We start from the raw sequence: 22,802 nt of genomic DNA on the forward strand, positions 1-22,802 counted from the left end.
TTTTTTTTGCAATTTGTATTTTTTAAAAATTTGGTGCATTGGCACCCGAGACCCAATGATCCGCGTAAGGTCAAAGACCTTTAGAAAATTGCATAACTGAATTGGTTTGTTTCTTTGTTGTTAATTAGATTAGCGTTGGTGTTTCTCTATAGTGGATGATTGATATTTCCTTCAAAGTATCTAAAAAGTTTGCTGAAGCGGATCCGGATACTGTATGCAACTTGGCCACTCACCTTATTGTTGGTTGTTACGCGTAAGTAATAGTGTAATGTTGGTAAGAATCCTACGACGAGCGGACCGTGTCGGGTGACATTCGGCCTGCACTTTTTTACTTTTGGTATCTACGTAGCGTCACCTTTTCCAACTCCACTTACCAATTTCTCCTCGTCTTTTTCCATTTGCTAGACTTGGACGAACATCATCTCTGTACCAGCTCTAAGTCACGCATGACCATCGACCAAGAGTATATACCGATAGTACAGAGATGGTCATACGTGCCAAACATTTGGATAACAATCTACCCCCTCCGTTTTTAAATATAAGCCCTTTTAGAGATTTCAACATGTATTACGTACAGATGTATATAGACATATTTTAAAATGTAGATTCACTCATTTTGCTTCGTATGTAGTCCGTAAAATATCTAAAAAGGCTTACATTTAGAAAAAGAGAAAGTACATCCGTAACAAACTGAAGAATCTCAAGGGTTGACTCAAATCAACTAGAAAGTCTTTTTGCGAGAAAACTTTCGATCTGTTTATCTACTGTCGTGATACTACAAAAAACACTAGAGGTAAGAATTACATCAAGGTTCTAGACCACCTAGCCAGTGGCGGAGCTTGAAGCCCAACTCTGCCGGGTTGAGTGGGCCAAAATGAAAGAAATAGCCTATGGGTCGGTGTTCTAAGGCCCAACAGTACCAAAATAGTCAGTGGTGGAGCTTGAAGCCCAACTCTGGCGGGCTGAGCGGGCCAAAATGAAAGAAATAGCCTGTGGGTCGGTGTTCTAAGGCCCAACAGTACAAAAAGTTGTGTACAAATTTTAAAATATTGGGCGGGCTATGCCCCATCTGGCGTACAAGCACTGGAGCGAGCCGAAGGCGCGTCATCGCCATTACCCTCCCTCATCGACCGGCAAGTTACTTGCAATACTTTTATTTCATAGAAAAAATCATCTAGATCAACATTAGACGAGTTAGTATGAGAAATTTCCTTAGATTGCTATCATACAAAGACTTCAATTTTTTCCGTAATAAATAAGAAACCAAACACCTTTCCAAAATCCTTCAGCTGGTCACATCAACTTTTTAGTAAAATAATTACGAGGGATCGATCCTGCGACCTCCTGGTTGCCCGACGGCATTGCTAACCACTTCGCTAGCCTCGATTTCATGTACAATAGGTAAGGCATGACCTATTAGAAGGAAAAGAGTCGGCTTTTACACATTTTCCTTCTTTTTTTCTTTCTTGTTTTCAACACTTTTTTCATTTTCTTTTTCCTTTTTTTCATTTTGTTCCTTTTTTTTATTTTTTTCTTATCCAGTTTTGGTTTTCCTTTTTTGGGTTTTTTCTTTGTTATTTTTTATTTTTCATTCCACATTCTTATATACATGATCAACATTTTTCAAATACTCCATAATTTTTTTTCAAACACTTATTCAACATTTATATATATATGATCAACATTTTTTTCAAATACTTGTTCAACATTTTTCGAATGCTTGATTAGCATTCTTTTTAAATCCTTGTTCAACATTTTTCAAATACACGTTCAACATTTTTGAACGCTTGATTAACATTTTTCAACTATTTGTTCAACATTTTTCTAAATGCTTGATTAACATTTTTCAAATACTTGTTCAACATTTTTCGTATGCTTGATCGACATTTTTTCAAATACTTGTTCAGCATTTCTCTGAATGCTACATTAACATTTTTTAAATACTTGTTCAACATTTTTTCAACATTGGTTTTGAATACTTGATAATATTTTTCAAATACTCGTTCAATATTTTTCAAATACTTATTTAACATTTTCAAAATGATTTTTATACAGCTTTTTGTAATATATAAATATATTTAAAATATTTTAAATTATAAACAAAAGTACAAAATAAAACGGAAAACGAAACCAAAAACCTAAAAATAAACCGGAAAAACAGGCTGTGGCCTCGCTCGAGGCTGCCCCCTGTGCTCGCTTAAAGCGAGAAATAGGGGTGCCCCCCCCCCCCCCCCCAAGCATGGGCCCTAGGTACAAACCTCTTGCTAGTCAGGTTGTCGAACCATTTTATTCCTTGCTAGATTAGAAAAAAGGGCAAAATGGAAGAACCATTGACCATACCAAGCTCGGCCCCAAACTTGTTGTTGCATTGCCTTAACATGCCGAAGTTCGTATGATCACCCATCAAATCCGTGGCACCAAAACACCATAGACTTTCTAATTTGTGCCGTGTCAGCCATGGTGATCAGACCAAGACCTCGCCCCCATGGACATGGAAAACTAACATTGAGAAAACAATTTGCACTCACTTGAACGATGATAAGTGGTTTCCCTGCCTCCCCGGTGCCAAATAGGTCATAGGAACCGCCGGAAACACACACGAGAAAACATAGGTGGTGTTTGGTTCTCTAGTCCTAAGACTTTTTCTAGTCCCTAGGACTTTTTGAAAAAGACTCTCAAGTGGTGCTTCTAAAGACTTTTAGCAAAAGTCCTAAAAAAGTCCCCCCTGTTTGGTTTGCTAGGGACTTTTTTTTAGTCCCAACATAAAAAAGTCCCTGTAACCAAACACCCCCATAGCTTCCTATGGCTAGGACGGTAGGTTCTTTTTCTTTAGGGGTGCTAGGACGCTAGGTGAAGATATAACACACACACATACACTTTTTTTTAGAAACACGCAGATACTGGTATTGTTTTTTTTTAAGGCAAGCCGGGGGAAACGCATATTGGGCAGCCCAATAGCTCCACTGGCCAGCTCAGTAGGCTACACAAACTTTACCAGCCCATCCGCTCTAAAGCGCCTCGCAAGAGGCCCAGCCAAGCCTTGTCACGCCCAACGCCCCTCGCCGTCCCCCGCGACCGCGCCGTGGCAGGCCGCCCGCATTCGACCGTCGCCGCCGAGTCGCCGTCAGCTACGCTGTTCCGTCGATCAGCCCGCGATCCTGTGTCCGTTGAGGCGTCATGGCCGCCTTTTCCGTGGAGGTGGACGCGCTTGTCGCGAGCGCGAGGAAAATATCTCCGGCGGGGAGAAATATCTGGCGCCACTGCTGGCGTCGTTTTCCCATCATTTTGGCTGGCCGCCCCCACTCAGGCACCCGCCACGTCCGGTTGCGGCTTGTCGCTCTCCGCGGCGAGCTGTGGCCACCCGTGCTCCGGGATCCGCCGCACCCTCTATAAAAAATCTCACTCTCGGCACCACTGACCAGGTGCGCACTCCCATCCCTTCTCCTCACCGTCAGCAACGCTTCCGGCTGCCCTCCCGCGCCGCTCGCCGGATCCGCCGTTTCTCAGGTGAGGCCCCTCCCTGCCCGGTCAGAGTGGATGCTTGTTTGGGTCTGAATTTGTGGGAAGCTGCTCCAATTTTTGCTGGGTTTCTAAGCGAGTTGCGAGTACTTTTTCGTTTGTGTCAGTTCAATTGATCCATGTCCAACTGTCCCTGGTGAAAGAAGAAGAAAACATAGAGAATCCGTTTTGTAATGGGAATTGGGAGACCTCACAATCGAGTGAGTGTGATGTTGCCCTGTCTAAACCTGGAGATCGGTGGCTGTGTAGTTGCAGAAAGGACCCAAGATCGGCAGTAGGAGCGTGTGGTTCAGATACAGCTAGCCTCCTGTAATAATAACAAAGTTAAAATGTAAGCATCACCTCGGTGCAGAGGCCGGGGGTGTTTAATCATCCTTTTTGTTTTGTTTTTAATGTAAAGGAGGGTTCAACATTCATCTTTTCACAGGAATTACAAAAACGTGTCATTAGAATGCTCCCTGTTGCATCGAGGTTTTTCTTTCACAAGAGCACAAAATGCATCAAAGTTGAATAGAGACAGCAGTACTACTGCAATCTTTGGCATTTGCTGCAGGGATACGGCACCTCTTTGCCGAATCGGTGCAGGATACGCGGCCAGAACGGGGATACGCCCGGGATACGCGTATCCTCTGATGTATCCCTTTTTTCTGAATTAAAGAAAAAGGAAAAAAATATAGTAAACGGCTGGGATACCTCAAGGATACGTATGGGCTGTTACCACTTGATCCAAAGCCCGTCAGGAGGCCGACGTGGGTTGCCTTATAATTAACTTATATCAACGTCTGATCGCGAAAACAAACCCTCACTTACAACTCTCGCCGATCTCTCCGCGCCGCCGGCAGCGACGCAGCGCCTCGCCGTAAGTCTCACTGTCTCCGTCCATCTCCATTTCGCAGGCAAGCTCCATTGCCAAGCCAAGTACGTTCATCATGTTTCGTCGTCTATCACTAGTGGCGTAAAAATTCTCAATCTTGCGTCTCGTCCATCTTCTGCTGGACTGCTATATATCTCTTGCTTCGGTGGATTACTTGTGTCGGATCAACTGTCCGTCGCCATCCACTGGATTAACTTTTTTGATCAATTGTGAATTGTCCGATGAATTTATACTTATATGTTACTCCCTCAGCCTAGAATTAACTGTCGCTGAAATGAGTATATCTTAATTACGGATGGAGGTTGTATTAATTTAGTTCGTGATTCACTGTTGAACTATTTTATTCATCATCCATATACATATACTTGCCATATCCCTGTAAATGCATTTTTGGAAAATCCCGTTTTCCCGTGTCCCCGCATCCGTATCCTCGTACTGTGTAACGTAGTTTGCGGTCATGAAATATGCATCCACTAATCTATTGCAACATATTGCCTGCATCTACTAATCTGTACCTTGAACAGGAAATGGCCGCGCTGCAACCATCGTTCTCTTCACTAATGGCTATGAACAATAGCTGCAACACCATGAAATTCCCCAAGACTGCACTTTTGCCTGGTTTCGGTGGCATTTCGCGCCCTCAAGATGTGCAGGACAGGAATGCTAGCCTCACCTGTTCAAGGCCCAAGGCAGTTTCAGTGACTGATCAGTCAGTAGCAGAGCCAGCAAAACCCAGGCAAACGAAACACACAGTTGATCCTGCTGCTCCCGAATTTCTGCCGCTCCCAGCATTTGAAGACTGCTTCCCACGGAGCACCAAAGAATGCAGGCATGCTTCCTGCTTTTGCTTCACCTAGCAACTGTACTGGGAGTGTGCCAATATTGTTGTGTTCTAATGTATCAGTTTTATCTTATATTTGGCATGGTTATGCTCTGCAGTGAAGTCGTTCATGAGGAAACAGGTCATGCCCTGAAGGTTCCATTTCGGAGAGTCCATTTGACCGGAGATAGCGGGCATTTCGACACATATGACACCAGTGGTCCACAAAACATAAGCCCAAGGCTCGGTAACTCACTAGCCTTATCTCTCTTGTCATATTCTCTGTCCTAAACCATGTAGACTGTTTGTACTCATAAGCATAACATCTAGATCAGCTGTCCAATAGGAACTTACATGGTGTGTTTCTATTATTGCTCTCATGCAACCACGTATTAGTTTTGGTGCCTTGAATTGCTCTGATGTTTCCCTTTTTGTGTGTTAATAAGTTCATCTTATAGTCAAATAATGGACAGTTTCATTGTTTCAACAGTCGGATGGTATTCAGATTCCTGGTTTTGGAGTTGAGGGTTGATTTTGGACTTAGAAAATAGTTGAAAAGGCACAATAGACCTATTAACTTTTTATGATCATATATTGGATATCTCTAGATATTTGTCTTGTGTTTTCTTAGTTGTATTATTTCAGACTGTTGCGCATTCTTAAGTTTACCTAACTGAATGGCTGTGCTTTGATAAGGATAAAAATAATCATATTACCCTAGTAAGCACATTGGCTCTACCTTGTTGAGATTTGTCTTCTCTATGTCGTCATTATTGTTTAGTTGGAGTTGTTTCTTTTTGTTGATATTTTTTCCTAGTAGTAGAGATAAAGATATATTTAATTTAAAAAACCAAAAATGTTGGTAGAGCACAAGGTTTTGGTCCAGGACTCGGGTTCTCCCCACTCCTTCAGAAAAAAAAAGTAGTTTCCTCCTGTTTATTTAGGTCCCTCAAAAAGTTAGATAGAATAAAAATACCAATATAATTCTTTCGTTAATCCCATATAATTAAAAACAGAACATACAATTCAAGTAATGTAAGTTTGTAATAAGCATGCATTAAACTTTTACAGGACTCCCAAAGATAAGAAAGGAATGGATTGACAGGAGAGAGAAGTTGGGTAGTCCTCGTTACACGCAAATGTACTATGCTAAGCAGGGAATCATAACAGAGGAGATACTGTACTGTGCCAAACGCGAGAACCTTGCTCCTGAATTTGTCCGGTCAGAAGTCGCCCGTGGACGAGCCATTATCCCTTCCAACAAGAGGCACCTGGAATTGGAACCCATGATTGTTGGAAGAAACTTCCTTGTAAAGGTGAATGCTAACATTGGGAACTCTGCTGTTGTGAGCTCCATTGAGGAGGAAGTCCACAAGCTCCAGTGGGCCACAATGTGGGGAGCAGATACTGTCATGGACCTTTCAACAGGGCGCCATATCCATGAGACCCGGGAATGGATTATTCGTAACTCTTCGGTTCCTATTGGAACTGTTCCTATTTACCAAGCACTTGAGAAAGTTAACGGTATTGCTGAAGATCTGAGCTGGGAAGTCTTTAGGGACACTTTAATTGAACAAGCCGAGCAGGGTGTTGATTACTTCACCATCCACGCTGGTGTGCTGCTTCGATATATTCCTCTCACAGCAAAGAGAATGACCGGCATAGTTTCTCGTGGTGGATCAATCCATGCAAAATGGTGCTTGACGTATCACAAGGAGAACTTTGCTTATGAGCACTGGGATGACATTCTTGACATATGTAACCAGTATGATGTGGCATTATCTATTGGTGATGGCCTGAGGCCTGGTTCCATTTATGATGCTAATGATAGTGCTCAGTTTGCAGAACTGCTGACTCAGGGGGAACTAACTCGCCGAGCATGGGAGAAAGATGTGCAGGTGAGAATAATAGGAGTGAAGTTCAACATGCAGAGTTGTTTCCTTTACAATATCAAATATTCTAGTATGTACAGTTATGCTTTTCTTTTCTTTTTCTATTGCAATAATCAGCAACATGACGTTCTAAATAAGTTTCGAGTAATCAACCTTTGATATAAAATTCTGCTTCGAGTAATCAACCTTTGATATAAATTCTGCTCACAAGACTATTAACTACGTTATCCATTCAAAACTGTACCTTGCTATATGCATAAGATAAGTGGATATTTCAAGTAACTGGTAATAGTAGAAACAAGATTTGTTTTTCCACTACAGTTGAAGATGATCGCCAGATCGACAGATTATATATTACATGTAAAAGAACACTTTTATTAGGATATATGTTAGCTGTTTATCATCCAACGTTTCTGCATTTTCAGTTAAAAACAAGATTTCTGCACTGCTGCCTAATGGGTCAATTGTTTTTGAAACATTGTATAGACAAACATATACATCTATAGGGTACCATAGCTTACCTTAATGAATAAGCTTGCATAGAGATTAGTTGTCAGAAACCAACACGTGAGGAAATATCGGAGATCTAATATTCGAATTCTTGATTGTAAGGTGCTTTAAGTGATCAATCATTTATTATGCCCTAGTGACTCAACAGTTGAACTTGGAACTGTATTATGCTTTGAACGATGAATTGTTTCTATCTGCTATGTTATTCAATAGTCGAAACTTAGGAGTTGTCTTTCTGATATTTACACTTCTTAACTTCTAGGTGATGAATGAAGGTCCTGGGCATATTCCGATGCATAAGATTCCTGAAAATATGGAGAAACAGCTGGAGTGGTGCAACGAAGCACCTTTCTATACGTTGGGTCCATTGACCACTGATATTGCACCTGGTTATGATCACATCACCTCAGCCATTGGTGCTGCCAACATTGGGGCTCTTGGCACTGCACTTCTTTGTTATGTAACACCAAAGGAGCACCTTGGGTTGCCTAACAGGGATGATGTTAAGACAGGTGTGATATCCTACAAAATCGCTGCTCATGCTGCTGATTTGGCAAAGCGTCACCCCTATGCACAAGCATGGGATGATGCACTAAGCAAGGCAAGGTTTGAGTTTAGATGGTTGGACCAATTTGCTTTATCCCTGGATCCAGTTACTGCAATGTCTTTCCATGATGAAACACTGCCGTCTGATGGCGCCAAAGTAGCACATTTCTGCTCAATGTGTGGTCCCAAGTTTTGCTCGATGAAAATCACCGAGGATATTAGAAAGTATGCTGATGAACATGGTTACGGGACAGTAGAGGAAGCGGTGAGACAAGGAATGAGTGAGATGAGTGCTGAATTTTTGGCTGCAAGAAAAACAATTAGTGGCGAACAACATGGTGAAGCTGGAGGGGAAATCTATGTGCCAGAAAGCTACGTAGTTCAGAAATAAGGTTAGTTTGTTGTGTATCTTTTAAAGATTGTCTTGCAAGTAGGAGAGGACGCTCATAAAACTTTTCCCCTTTGGGAAGACTATACATGATAATAATACTGCTATTCCCCCTACATCTGAAATATTTCAGAAAATAAAGCACAATTTAAATTTGGAGCCACATATGTTTTTTATCCTCTAGGTAATAATTCTAACCAAGGATGATCCCATCAGTTAGAACATATCGTAATTGCATTGCATGATCTGCTTGATCATAGTTCTACATTGTGATGTCATGCAATGGATTAGTTCCATTTGCATAGAGTGTGAAACTTTTCCAGCACTGAGCAAACTTTATCTTCTTTTAAAAAGTCAGCGTCGAATTAAACAAACTGTGTTTTAGAATGGTCGAATTAAGCAAACATTTAGTAGCATGACAATGTGGTTGAATGATCCATTCATTAAATTCGAACCAATTACGTTGACATCATAATGAACTTTTATTGAAGTGACCTTTTCCAATTGTAAGTTTAAGGCAGTTAACAAACGATGATTATCGTTGACTTGTATAATGTACCAGTGTGAAATAGACAATGTTTTGTATCTCTCTAATGTAATCTCTGAATTCAGAAATACAAACTTTGTGCAGATGTCCTTGGCAGCCGTCTGATCCAAGTGATGCAGATTTGGTGGCTAGGTCGTTTGTCAGCAGCACTTCTACCATCTTCTGTTAGGAGGTGGTAAGCAGGATATATGCCTCAATAAAGCTACTGCTGCTTAGCGTCAGTTCTTAATGTCATTATGGATTATGGGTTGTAATAAAAGTGAACTCTATGTTGTGTTACTTATGTTATAATTGTCTTTGCATATCATTATGGGATTGCTAGTGATGAAAGTTGCACCAGGGGTGCTTGTATTCCCAACGATCTTAAGGCCCCTTGGCCTGGATTGTTGCGATATGGGCTGAGAAAGTCCCTTTGAACCTGAACAGGATAATGCCTGCGAAGGGAGTGTGCATTTTTATTTTCATGTTTCCCAGGATACACTCAACCCTCGACATTCTGGAAATCGAGGGACCAAGTTTTCCTGAATGTGTGGAGCGCATCTACTGGATATGCATGTTTCCTACTCTGAAGTAACATGGTAATGTACACGATTTCTTGAACCAGCATACATATTGGTATTTCTCCAAGAGGAGAGAATATTTACAGGCATAGTGTTACCATGGAACACATAAAATTTAGTCAACATGGAACACATAAAATTTAGTCATACGTGTGGCTAGTTTAGTCAAACTTCATAAGCCCATAATTTTTTTGAGGAATCCCATTACATCTCGCAAAGCATTCACAATGTCCTGTGTAATTTACTTTTTACACCTATCCTTGTACATATTTCTATATAAGTAGAATATAAAAGATGTAACTAGATTGACAGATTGGAATGGTTATGTGCATGCCACTTGTCAGTTGAGAACAAATGCACCAGCAAAACTCTTTTTGACTTGATTATGTGAAATGTGCCTACTAAGAATTATGTTTTGCAGTGTCTAAGATACTGCTCATCGTGAACTATTCTTTTGGTTGTTCCCATTTTGATGGTCAAACATTTTCATGTACATCATAAACTTTTTCACATGGACGGTTTCAACTTAATCATTCGTGCATGCCTAACTGTGTATCTACATTGTAAACTTGGCAGCACTTTAGTGCTGGACTGCTGGTCCTGCCTGGTTTATGATAACAAGTCTGCCTCCAGAAGTTAATGCATTTCATACTTGTTTGATTTACTGCTTAGTTCACGACCGCAGTTAGTCATACTGGAGAAATATGGCAAATCGGCGCACACCTGTCAGCCGCGCAAGCATGGTGAATAACACACACAAGCTTGTGGTGTATCTACTATCCACCATAAAGGCCCATATGTTTATCCTTGGACGCCATTGTGTTGTCTAAGACATGATTTTAGTTTTACCTTCTGATGTGTGAGACACATGTTTCTTAGTCAATTTCTTACTCCCTCCGAGTATAATATAAGATGTTATTACAACCAATGTATTCATCGGTTGTAATAACATCTTATATTATGGGACGGAGTGAGTACTTGCCACTCCACTTTTTGGTAGTGTATTCTATGACCCAAAATACCATGAATGACGCCAACCGAGAATTGTGGGTAAAATATGTGAGAAAGGTGGAGCTGGTGGCTTTGGTCTTTAGTGGGTTTTGCATCTGCCGTCCGATGCGATTGTGCTGGTAGGGTGTTGGTTTTAAATTCCTACAGAGCTGAGCTATGCACATTATTTCTCTGATACCGCGGCTCCGGTTCTCACCGTTGCTTTTCACGTTTGAAGTTCCATACAAAGGGATTCTTCACAAGTTCAGGTGTTAACTTGTATACAATTGCTTGTTTAATTTATATTGATACGTTCATACACTTCCAATTTATTTTGGTGTGGAACAATGCCATGCTGCTTCATCAATTTATCTACTTTATGCTGCTTTGTATATTTATATTTTGCTTTTTCAAACTTCAAATTTGAATTGAGGAACATATTTGAGAACTGCATGCTTGCCCTGTAATATTTTATAATTGCATAGCTCCAAAGTATTTTTTGTAAGTGGAAGATGTGTATTTTACCTATGGGCCATAGGTCTAATAGAAGTGTGGCGCGACTCGTGGCAAACATTATGGTACGCAAACCAAACATGACTGAAGAAAGACCGAGGGTACCTTCCCTTTTTCGCACAATTTGGCTAGATTGCCATCAGAAAAATGGAACCACAGTGTGGAAAGCCTAACTAAACACGTAGCCATAAGTGTTGTTACAAGCTTGGTGAAAAGACTGAGGGTATTTGAAGCATAATTTTCGTTTTGGAACAAACTGATCACATGCTAATAAACATTTTTCTGAAACGAAATGCTCGCATGATAGTAAACACTTTTCTGTAGTATGACCACAACCGAAAGTCCCTTAGAAGCATCAAATTCTCGTGTGATTGAACATATTACTGGTGAAAAAACACGTCTGGAAGCGCAACAATCACCATGAAGAATTGGAACAAACCACTTGGTATGCCATTGGAAAAAAAATCTCTTGGTATGAACAACAATTTTCATTGCAATGGGATGATCATGGCTAAAGTCAGGTGCAGAAAAATGTCTATAAACAAAACAAAACAAATAGAAACAAGGAAGCACACACTTGCAATGGAAATGTATCGGGAAAATGTTAGTAAAATAAAAGTTCATTAGAAGAAGCTATGCTCACGGTGGTTGTGGCACGTGTGGTTTAGAGAAAATGTTTATACAATAAGAATCACACATCAATGGTGGTTGATGCAAAATTCCAGCACCATTGGTACACATGTAACTAAATAGTGAACCATAATTGCATACATTGAAAATGTGGACAATATCCATATTGTTGTCAGTACATAGGATACATGAGAACTGGAGGAAGCTCGTACTCAATAACGGCTGCAGAATACAATTGGTAAACCATGGAAACATATGTGAGAAATAGTGAAATTTATGTGGAATGCTGTCAAAAAAATATATTATGTGCAACACAAAGAAAAATAAAAGAAGCATGGATTGATAGTGATAGCGCATGGAGTATATATCAAGTTGAACAACGAGGACCATAGAAACATGATGGGCGGAGGAAGCATATATCATTGTGTGCAATAAACCATTTATACAAAAGAGGCATGTGTATGAAGCAAAGGAAGCACGAACATTAGAAATAAAAATGGGTGAAAGAATGAAGCATGTTTGGTTGAAGTAAAATAGTGAATAAACTAAACAAATATAAGATATAGTGGAACCATGTTGCAGTCTTAGGGAATATTGGAATAAACTTAAGCACTCCGCAGTCAAAATTTGCTTCTCCTGAAAATGAATTTTACATCTAAAGAATTGCCAGCTTGCATGTTTGATGGAACACACAGATTAACATAATTGAGCTATTTAAAAAGTATAACATAGCAAAGTGAGTGAAAAGAAACAGGCCCTCGCGTCGTCTTCTCGAGGGCGACTCGGTTCCCGTTTTCTCCGCCACGCATCCTCCTCCAAATCACTCACCGTCATCAGAGAAGAAAGTCGGCTTTGCTCGCGCAGTCGCCGGTGAAGGTGGTGGCGAGGTTCGCGTTGCTCTGTCTCTCGGGCAAAGGACTCCGATCGCGGGACGGGGCTCCCGAGTGGAGAGGTGGCGGCGTCTTTCGGCAGATGATGTTCGCTGGGGCTGGCGACCGGATCTCTTGGCCGCGTGGGCGCGACGAGGTGTCGGCGGGTGGTGGTCAAGGCGTCGGTGCACCTTCGGTTTTCAAATCGAGATTTGTAGGTTCGATCCCCTTTCCCCTCTCCGGCCCACTCTTCCTTGCCACCTAGGGTTCTCGATGGCCTCTGGTCCTGGTTCTCTCACTGGCATGGTGATGGTGGTACGCTCGGGTCCTAGGGAAACGCTGGCCAACCAATTCGGCCACGGCAGTGGCGGCGCCCAAGGGCACTGCTTTCCTCCCCTGAGGCGTTGTTGAGGACACTGCCTCCCCATCACCGGCTTCTTTCCCGAGTGAAAGATCAAAATCAATGGTGGATTGGGCGGCGACGTGTGCGTCATGTTCTCCTTGGAGACGTTGTTTGGGGGAATTGGTCTTGGTAGGGTGGTGCCTTGGGGCGGAGGTGACCGGCGGCTCCGAGCCTTGTGTGGTAATTGCGCGCACTATTCTTTCTTGCAGGTGTGTCGTCTTCTTTGTTGGCGGTGCTCTCCAGTCCAGCCTGCGTCATCGAGTCCCAATGGTTTGACGTCCTCGTCCCTGGGAGGAAGGGGAATCGGGTTTCCCTCCTCGATGGCTATAGCTCGGCCACGGCAGGGAGTGTCAGGTTCTTTCTCCGCTCAGGCGCACGTTGTACCGGCACACCAGTTGTTTCCCTATCCTCGGAGTTGCATTTCTTCTTTGCCTACCCCCGGTAGCTTTCCCCTTCGCTCAGGTGTCCGAGGACGACGACGATGTAGGTTGTGTCGTGTGCTTCGTGCTTCGAGCGAGCAGTGTGCCGTGATGTCTCCATGTGGCCGCGTAACCAGCTCCTTGCTTAGCTCTCGGGTGAGCGCCTCTTCTTGCTGCCGGTGCGACATCCTTCGAGCCATGACGAGAGGGTAGGGTCCTTCTTCGGAATTAGAGAAGGAAGGAGTTGTGTTCCCTCATCCCGGTGGAGCAGCATCGACAACGTTCTTCTCGTAGCTGTCGATTGAACCAGGATACCTCTTTTGCTTAGTCGTTTTAGGTTATTGAGTGTAGTGGGCATCGACATTTACAAGATATACTCTCTCTTTGATTCCTTTAGATTGTTGTATGTGTTGCGTTGTAATATGCTCTAATTAGCTCCTTGTATCGTCTGTCGGCCCAAGTGAAAGTGAGAAGAGGCAGAAGGAAAAGACCAAATCCAAGGTGGATTCAAAGCGTGATGCTTCGACACTCGCATTGCAAGAAACTTCGAAGGGATTCGTGACCCAAAAGGAGGTGTCAATTGAGAAGAGAGAAGAGAGAGAAGAGAGGAAGCGACAAGAGAAAGAGTAGGCAATGAAGGACAATGCCTGATCAAGAGCCAAGGAGGTAGAGCTCGCGCTAATCTCGAACGAACTAGAGATCATGAGGCCAACTGAGCAGGATGCCCCCAAGAAGAAAAAAAAGGTTTGGTTGCAGAAGAAGCAAAAGTTAATGCTCGAGCGAGATGCGCGATCATCTTATGTTTGTCCGTTTTGCATAATTAGGGCCGAGATGCATGCCATGTCCAAGATGCGATTGTTTTAACGCAATGATGTACGCCGGCATGGCATATAATACTATGCAACAATTTTCTAGCTTTATTTTGCCATCCGCTTGCTATTTTGATGATGAAAATATGTTTATTAGAAAACCGGCCGAAATGGATCAAATGGGTCGGCCTGGTTGGACGGCCTAGAAATGCACGGACAAGGAGCGAACGCCGCCTCTACCAACAATCCAGACGAATAAAAGACGAATAAAATATGCGTCCGTTTGCATCGGCGCGTTGAAGTTGACCTAATTCAACGTACAGTGATGCCACGCTTGGTCGTTCGTATCACCTGGAAACCATCACGCCTCCCGGATTCTCCGTCGTCAACCGCAGTCAACGGCGCGCACGCCCCCCTGATTCCGCACGGCCAAACCCGTCGCACCCCGCCCCGTCACATCCTCACCGTCCGTGGAGACACGCGTCGAGCGATCCACCTCGTCCCGGGCTTCTCTCTCCCATTTCCCTCGCCCTTCTTCCGCTCCTTCCCACCGAAGCCACCACCGCGCCACCCCTAAACCCGACCCTCCGCCCGCTTCCAGACCCTTCTCGAGCTCTCTCTAGCCTCTCGCCTCTCGCCATGGGGAAGGGGAAGAGCCGCCGCGGCGCCGGAGGAGGGCGCGCGCCGGCGGCGAGCGCGAGCGACGTCCAGCGAGCCGCCGCGGCGCTCACCCTCGCCGAAGCCGCCGCCCGCCACGGGTTCGAGGTCACCGACGTCGGTACGTGCCGCCGCGCCGCGACCGACCCCCCCTCTCTCTGTCCCGTTTCGCGCCGCCATTTCGGGTTCCAATGTTCCTTTCCAGTTCTTGTTTCTGGGAACCAAGCTACTACTACTTCATAATCATACCATACGACGCAATTCGTAGATGGAACGTGGATTATTGGCGTTCCATTTATAGGGATTTCCTTATTTGTTTCATCTCTCATGCTCTGACCATCTGCTCGTGTTAGGGCCAATTAATCAAATTATTACTATTCAAAATTCAAAAATAATAATCTTACTATTCAGTTCTCATATATTTTTGTCGCATAATATTAGCTTGTGATAGTGAGACCTGATGACTATAAGATTTCCCTCTAAACATGCTTGTGAATGTAGTATTAATTATACCATTTTGTTTATATGCACCTGCAAATGTGCGTGTCTGTGAGATTTCAGTCTTCAGTATTGCTTGTGATATGATGCTGAGGAAGTGCAGACAATGGCAGTAGATTTCTTAGGCCCAACCGGTTGCTATTTGACTAAAATTGCTTGATTGTAATTCTCTTGGCAGGTTCGACACCCTTGTCTTTCGCGGTGGCACATGGGGAAATGACTGCTGCGTGGTATTTTCTTGACAAAGGTGCTAATCCCAACACAAAAAGTTCCTCCACCGGCACGACTCCTCTGCATGAAGCAGTAGCAACAGGTGTCTATTTCTTCACATTCTGCTCTGTTAAAGTTGGTTGCATATATATGATGTCATATTTCTCTGTTGAGTTGCTGTCCAATTGTGTTATGAGGTTGACCGTCCCAACTTTGTGTTTATGATTGGGGTGCAGCCCGGGAGTGATAATACGGAAGTGATGGTTCCACTACATGACTTCTTTAAAAAAAATGTCCCAAAATGAATTTGTCCAGCAATTGAAAACCTTCTTGTCAACATGTTGTGTATACTGATAGGATATAACTATTTAAACGGTGTGGACGCCTCCTTTCTTGCTAGGCTGTGATGAAATTGCACAACTGCTGCTATCGAAAGGAGCTAATGTTGAGGCACCTTCTCCTCATGGGACACCTCTAGTTGCCGCTGCAGCCCATGGGAAGTTCAATGCTATGAAGATTTTGCTGGAGCACCATGCAGATGTAATTAGTAAATTGATGTTCTTCCACTTGAGCTTACTTCTTTTTCTGCATAGCTCAAGTTTTGATGCGTATACAATCCCTAGAATCCTATTTGTTCAACATATATGGGACCTGAGAAGTGACTTGTATTTTTTCAAAATAAAATTGCAGCCGAACAAAGTCTCATGGGACTTTGGTACACCCCTGACCACAGCACTCTATGCTACTCCTGACAGAATGAATGAGTCCACCTGCTTAGAGTGCGTGAAACTTCTTGTCAAGGTGTGTGTGCAATTCACATTCTGCACATTTTGGTTGCTTGATGGAATCTCATGTCGGAAGATACTTTTTTGTATTCTCCACGTGTTTTATGTTATATCTGTTCACCCACAGGCTGGCGCGGATGTCAATTGTACAATTCCTGAAACTCCATTGGCAATAGCAACTAACAATGGCTTAACCACATGCTTTAAATACTTGTTGGAGGTTGGCGCCAATATCAATGTTCCAGCTAACCAGGTGAATTATTTTTTCTAATTCATGTTTGTTCTTAAACCTTGATACTTGATGCTCTAACACCATTGTTGTTATCTCTGGCACTTGTTGCATAAACTTGTCCTGGTGATGATTATGTTATGTCTCATGGAAATCTTGGAGTGCACTCAAATCGTATTTCTTGTTTACTGCTCCTTCAGTGCATATCGTAGTATTTCTTGTTTACTGCTCCTTCAGTGCATATCGTAGTATTTCTTGTTTACTGCTCCTTCAGTGCATATCGTAGTATTCAATATGTGAGGTTCAGTGACGTTGAGACAAAATCATGGAGAGAAAATCAGTTTAGAAGCCCCAGTAGTCCTATCCAAAAAGTAGGTGCTGATGATTTCCAGCATGGAGGTCATCTGGACGGAATGAACCTATTGCTGAGATCTGTTGCTGTTCCATTGTATCATTCATGACTTCACTTTTTAATATTTGCAATTTCATGTTTAGCTTAGTGTTAGAATTGTAGGCGCCCAATGATGTTACGTTTTTACTAGTTCCATGCGAAGTTTTGGATCTAGACATATCACAAGCCCAAGAACTGTTTGCTTTTGCTCACACTAGTTGTCTGTCATGACATTATGTTATAGAGGAGGTTGCATAAATTATGTATCTTTGATTTTTGCAAAAAACTTCTCGTGTCATTTTTTTGCACTCACAGCCCCTGTATTTCCTTTTTTGCATCCTCCATACCCTGACCTGCTTGGGAAACCCCTCTCACACACACATATGGACATTGAAGTGATGGAAAACAATAGTGAAGGGTTATTGCAAACAAGAAACTGTCAGCTGGGATTTTCTGATGTAGGAGTGACAAATGGGGACATTTATTTGTTCGTTTTTTTGGTATAAAGTATAAACTGGTATCAGCCTATCAGGTGCCTCTGGTTGCCAGAATTTGGATGGTTGGCGACAAGTCTATACAATCAGACGCAATAATCAAACTCTAATCATCTCTTTGATGAATAGATAGAGCACTTTGATCCGCTTTCAAAAATAATAGTCAGAAAGCTAGATAGATAGTTTCCTAGATCCTTCCATTTTGGGGACATAACTATAAGATGGAAAGCTAGATATGAGATTTGATCCATCCATCAGAGTAGCCACACCTTTCCGATAAATGTGGGATATTTGGAATCATTTCATCGAGAACTGGGAAATTTACTCTGCATATTAAGAGTGGGTAATTTATGGAAGTAATTCGTGTCCTTGTGTTAGAATGTCATCTTAGTTCTGTACAGTTAATATGTCACCAGCTGTTTCTATTAATAGGAGAAATAAGACAGGTTATTCTGCCTTGGTACAGTTTTGCAGCATCTTAACATAAGTTTTGTTTAATGATTTAGGTTAAGAAAAGTGACAGTGATAGCAAAGCTCCACTGAAATCAAGCGGTGCAAAAGCTGTTAGGGGGAAGAACTATGTTGCCGCATCAAAATTGTGTTCTGAGGTATATTGTTGTGCAATCATTTTCAATGGTCCTCTTACTGAACAAGCTGTTGGGAGAGAACTGTTATTTCCATATTGCTAATACATCACAGTCGTGGATATTAGATGAGAATATAACACTTATAGTGAAAGCTCTGCCCATTCATTTGGATTCGAGTATATCTTGGCATGTATCCTGCTGTTTGAAGAAAACCATGCTTTTTGTACTAGTTTGGGAAATAAGACATCCGTTATTCCGGCATTTTACAGTCTGTGGCATCTTACTTTTCTGTTTAATTTGGTACGAGTTCTCTTAATAATGCAGGGCAAGTCAAGTGACAAAGATAGGAAGGCTCGGCTGAAATCACAAGGTGCAAAAGCAGTTGAGGGCAAGGACTATGCCACCGCATCAAAATTCTATACAGAGGTATATTTTGAGGCAGTTATACTCAAAAACGCTGTTACTGAAAACCCAACGTAAAACACTTTTATTTTTGTATTGCTAATGTAATAATGTATGATTAACTAGTTAACACAAATGGAGCAGATCATGGTTCTTGTTTTATCCCGGAATAAACAAGTTGTGCTTCGTGGTCTTTTAACATTTGGTTTGGTGCAGGCAATCAAGCTGGATCCCGCTGACGCGGTGTTGTATTCGAACAGGAGCCTTTGCCATCTGAAGTGTGGTGAAGCACATGATGCTTTGATGGATGCCAATGCTTGCATAAGTCTGGACCCTAAGTGGCATAAAGGTTACTACCGTAAAGGAGCCGCCCTTATGTCTCTTCTGGTAAGAATAAATGTTTTTTTGCTGCTTTATACATCACCTCCGGCCCTGTAGAAAATCTTTGAACGATGATTTCATTATTAGGAGTACAAAGAGGCCTCTGATGCGTTCTCGGCTGGAATGAAACTGGCGCCTAACAGCAAGGAGATGCAGGAGGCGCATAGGTATTACAATCCAGTTCATTCCTTCCATAGCTATTCTTCAACGGTTGATTAATTAAATTACTTGTAAACAGTAGTGATATTATGGACCATGTTTTACGAACCTTGGTGCTTGTATGATGGTTTCACATTATGAAAGTTAGTGTTACCTTGCTCGCCGTATGGTAGTGCATATTGTACTGTGGCATATCATTCTTTTTGCGACGAAAAAATAGCATTCCCGTCTGATTTTCAAACAAAGGGACTATGAAATGGCTGTGTGAAAATGAAACAACCTGGAGCATTTCTAATACCATTGCATCGCGTCACGTCGTGTGAAAGGACTGAGATTTCAAATTCCTGTTGGCAATTTCAGGGAGGCGGTTGAGGCAATGAGGAAGGAACAGTCTGAGCCGAGTCTCTACGCACTGGATTAGTTCTTCAGGAGTGCTTCTGCTTCCACAGTAGTCTTTTCGGAATGTTCGTTCTGTGTATATGTACCTGTAAAAAGGTAGAACGTACTTGTGTAGTGGTTTTGCATGTTACGATCAAAAACGCTCTTTGGATGCTGGGAGCTCTTATCAGTACCTGAAACTGTTACCAAATGCCGCTCGGCAGTCGGCATGTCTTCTTTTTTCTGCGTGTTTGATGCAGCTTGGATGTTTTCATTGGTTTTCCGATCAAGATGTATTGGTCCTCCGCTCAGGGCTTGCAAGAGCAACTCTAGTGGATCCTGCAGAATTTCGATTGCCATAAGGACATTTGTTAATATTTATGGAGGCTAAAACGGTTGAAGGCAAACACAGCTAGCAAGGTATATTTCTGGTGCTACATTTTCTTTCGGTACTGCTATAATTGTATTTTTTGGGGGAGCAAAATCAGCTAGGCTTTATTAAACCGAGGTAATGTTTACAGGTATTACATATGGATCGTGAGGAGCACCTAACCACAAATGTCTACCCTGTGGTAGGGAAACACCTAGCCTAGACAACTATGAGCTTCAAAATTAGAAGCTCGAAATTCATGAACAAAAGAGCATGAAACAAAAGATTCCTCCATCTCCTTAATCTCCTTGATGACGACACCATAAGATCCTCCTGCCACACAATTGATATTTTTCACCACTTCTTTGCAATTCGATGCAATATGAAGATGTTGCACCCCTAAGTCTTCAGCCAACAACAGAGCTTCTCTGCATGCAATTGCCTCTAGTGAAGTACTCCCTCCGTTTCAAAATAGATGACTCAACTTTGTACCAACTTTGTACCAATTGCCTCCGGAGGGAGTAGGATCCACCATTAGTGACCAGGACTGATGACTCTAAGTATGTGCCATCTCTGTCACGGCAAATTGCTGCAGCCGCCCCAATATTATGGTTCACAGATACTCCCGCATCAACATTCATCTTAACACATCCAACAAGAGGTGGCATCCATCTCTTCTCCCCCTGATTTGCAAGGCCGATGTTTGGCGTCAGCAAAGGGATAACTTGATCAAGTTGTGAAATAGAACTCGTCACAACAAGGTGAGTGGAAAGGGGGCTCTGATATATACCCTCATGGATGAGTTTTCTTCTCGCCGTCCAGATCGCCCACAATGTTACCATCATACGAGTTAGCTCCTCATGCGGCAGAACCTCCATCATGGAGAACCTCCGAAGCGGCGATCATATGTTCCAATAGCACTGGATCAACCAGAGACCACACACATCTCGCCATCGCGCACTCGATGAGACTGTGACGCCATAGATCTTGCATACCACACACGCAGCAATAATCAACGCTGCTCATGTTCCTATGTTTCCGAACATCTTCCGTTTGGAGGGAATGTTATGCTAGTCTCCATAGAAACATTTTCAATTTTGCTGGTACTACTACCTTCCAAAGCGTCTCCCAAGATTTTTCAAAGGCAGAAGTGTTGGAGGACCCCGCACGCTCATCGAGCCAATTTTCTCTACTTTGTTTGAACAATCATTTTGTATGTTGCATGTTGATCTGACGGTGAACCTTTCGGACTTCTTAAAGTTCCAGGACCAGAAATCCTCTACATTTCGCGTACTAACTGGAATCTGCAATATAGTTGACGCATCATAAGGGAGGACACTTCTTCAATCAAATGAGAATACCATCCAGCATTCTCCACGTCGGTTAACTCACACTACAAAAAAATAAAAGACATATATGTGACATTATGGTCCGAACGAAAACATTTAATTACATATCATCATGGATGTGGTGGACACCTACTTCTACGACAGAAATTGGGTTTTTGGTCCTGGGCGGGCCAGAGGCGGACCTGCATGACATTTTTTGGGCCATCCATGACATAAAAAATCATGATAGAAGTGAAGGCGAGAAAATTTCCGGGGATCGGTATACGGTGGGTGGGTGGTCGGGCCCAAGTGATGCATGTGTGGTTGCACGTGACTATGTGCAAGCCCTTCGCTTACTGAACAGGTTGGCTCCATGGACGGTGGGGTGCGCAGCAACGGCGTCCTATTCATCGGCAGCCAATCGGAAAGGTCGAAACGGACGAAACAGTGTCATGTGCATCAGGAACCGACCTACTGGGTCGAAATGCGTCCTATTCATCGGGAGCCAACCAACTTGGACGGAACAACCGAAACGGGGTCCTGTTCATTGAACCCCCTCCCGCACCTGTTGGGGGTGTGGCGTACCGCAAAACAGATGAAACAAAGTTATGTTCAACCACCTACGGTCGAAAACGGGGTCCTGTTCATTTGAAGGGGTGTGGAGTACCGTAAAACAGACGAAACAGAGTTCAGTTCAACTACTTACGGTCGAAACAAAGTACTATTCATCGGGAGGGTGTGGCGTACCACAAAATGGACTCCCCGGGCTACTGGTCATCCACCATCTACTTCCTACGGACTCCACGGGCTACTGTTCATTCATCGTCAACTACCTACAGCCTCCACAGGGTCCTATTCTTCCACCCCTAACAGGCTAGGGTGTGGGGGTACCGCGACACGGCCTCCTCGATAGATCGGGGTCCTTTCATCCAGCGGCAACCGCCTGCATGGCCGGGTACTGTTCATCCAACCCACACCGGTGGGGTGGGGCGTACACGTGGGTGGCAGTAGCGGGGACTGCTCATCCACAACCAACCAACCGGCTAGGTCAACACATTGCACGAAGGGTTGGATCGATGCAACCAGTTGTTGGTCTTGACTCCATCTACGTATCGCATGCGGGGCAGCAATGGGGACTATTTATCGAGAGGCAGTCAACCGGCTAGGTCAATTCAGGTCTCACGCGGGGGGTTGATGCAACGCATGGATCGATCAGGCTAGCAAACTACGTACGTGCACAAGTCTCTCTCGCATCGATCAGGTTCAGTAAGCAGTGAAGGGATCGCTCGGGTTCAGTAAGCAGCGTAGGGATCGCTTAGGTTCAGTACGTGGTCCGAGTGATCGGTCGCTTGTGTTCAGTAGTATAGTACGTGCGAGAGGGATCGATCGATCGGGTACTATAAACAAATAGCTCGCTTGGGTTCAGTTAATGAAGGGCTCGCACATGCGCGCGTACAAGAAAAACGCGCAAACCACACTGCATTCGCTCGGGCCCGACCACCCACCGTATACTGGGAAATCCCCGAAAAATTCTCGCCCTCAATTCTACCATGATTTTGACGGCAACAAAAAAAAAGAATGTCATGTGCTTTCGGCCCGCCTATGACGAAAATCTCATTTGTTTTCCATATAAGTATGAGCCCA

The 22,802-nt window shown here is 43.2% G+C and overlaps 2 protein-coding genes across 5 annotated transcripts; both read left to right on the plus strand.

Moving 5' to 3' along the window:
* Nucleotides 1-3,250: 3,250 nt before the first annotated feature.
* LOC123095671 (phosphomethylpyrimidine synthase, chloroplastic) lies at nucleotides 3,251-9,967 on the plus strand. 4 transcript variants are annotated; one of them, XR_006446286.1, is made up of 7 exons: nucleotides 3,251-3,507; nucleotides 4,918-5,222; nucleotides 5,333-5,460; nucleotides 6,285-7,111; nucleotides 7,878-8,553; nucleotides 9,162-9,271; nucleotides 9,437-9,967. XR_006446286.1 is itself a non-coding variant. In XM_044517213.1 (6 exons), the coding sequence occupies exons 2-5, from the start codon at nucleotides 4,921-4,923 to the stop codon at nucleotides 8,550-8,552; spliced, it is 1,932 nt and encodes a 643-aa protein (XP_044373148.1). In that variant the 5' UTR covers nucleotides 3,251-3,507; nucleotides 4,918-4,920; the 3' UTR covers nucleotide 8,553; nucleotides 9,162-9,403. The 4 variants fall into 4 exon arrangements, 2 of the variants coding, with proteins under 2 accessions (XP_044373148.1, XP_044373147.1); XR_006446285.1 differs by having other exon boundaries at nucleotides 9,181-9,271; XM_044517213.1 differs by lacking the exon at nucleotides 9,437-9,967 and having other exon boundaries at nucleotides 9,162-9,403.
* A 4,822-nt stretch (nucleotides 9,968-14,789) lies between these two features.
* Nucleotides 14,790-19,867, plus strand: LOC123095672 (ankyrin repeat domain-containing protein 17). The gene is made up of 10 exons (XM_044517214.1): nucleotides 14,790-15,067; nucleotides 15,623-15,757; nucleotides 16,055-16,194; nucleotides 16,345-16,455; nucleotides 16,567-16,692; nucleotides 18,060-18,161; nucleotides 18,465-18,566; nucleotides 18,759-18,929; nucleotides 19,011-19,090; nucleotides 19,443-19,867. The coding sequence occupies exons 1-10, from the start codon at nucleotides 14,929-14,931 to the stop codon at nucleotides 19,501-19,503; spliced, it is 1,167 nt and encodes a 388-aa protein (XP_044373149.1). The 5' UTR covers nucleotides 14,790-14,928; the 3' UTR covers nucleotides 19,504-19,867.
* Nucleotides 19,868-22,802: the final 2,935 nt, after the last annotated feature.

This window comes from Triticum aestivum, chromosome 4D, assembly GCF_018294505.1.
Source record: "Triticum aestivum cultivar Chinese Spring chromosome 4D, IWGSC CS RefSeq v2.1, whole genome shotgun sequence".
Taxonomy (NCBI): Eukaryota; Viridiplantae; Streptophyta; class Magnoliopsida; order Poales; family Poaceae; genus Triticum; species Triticum aestivum.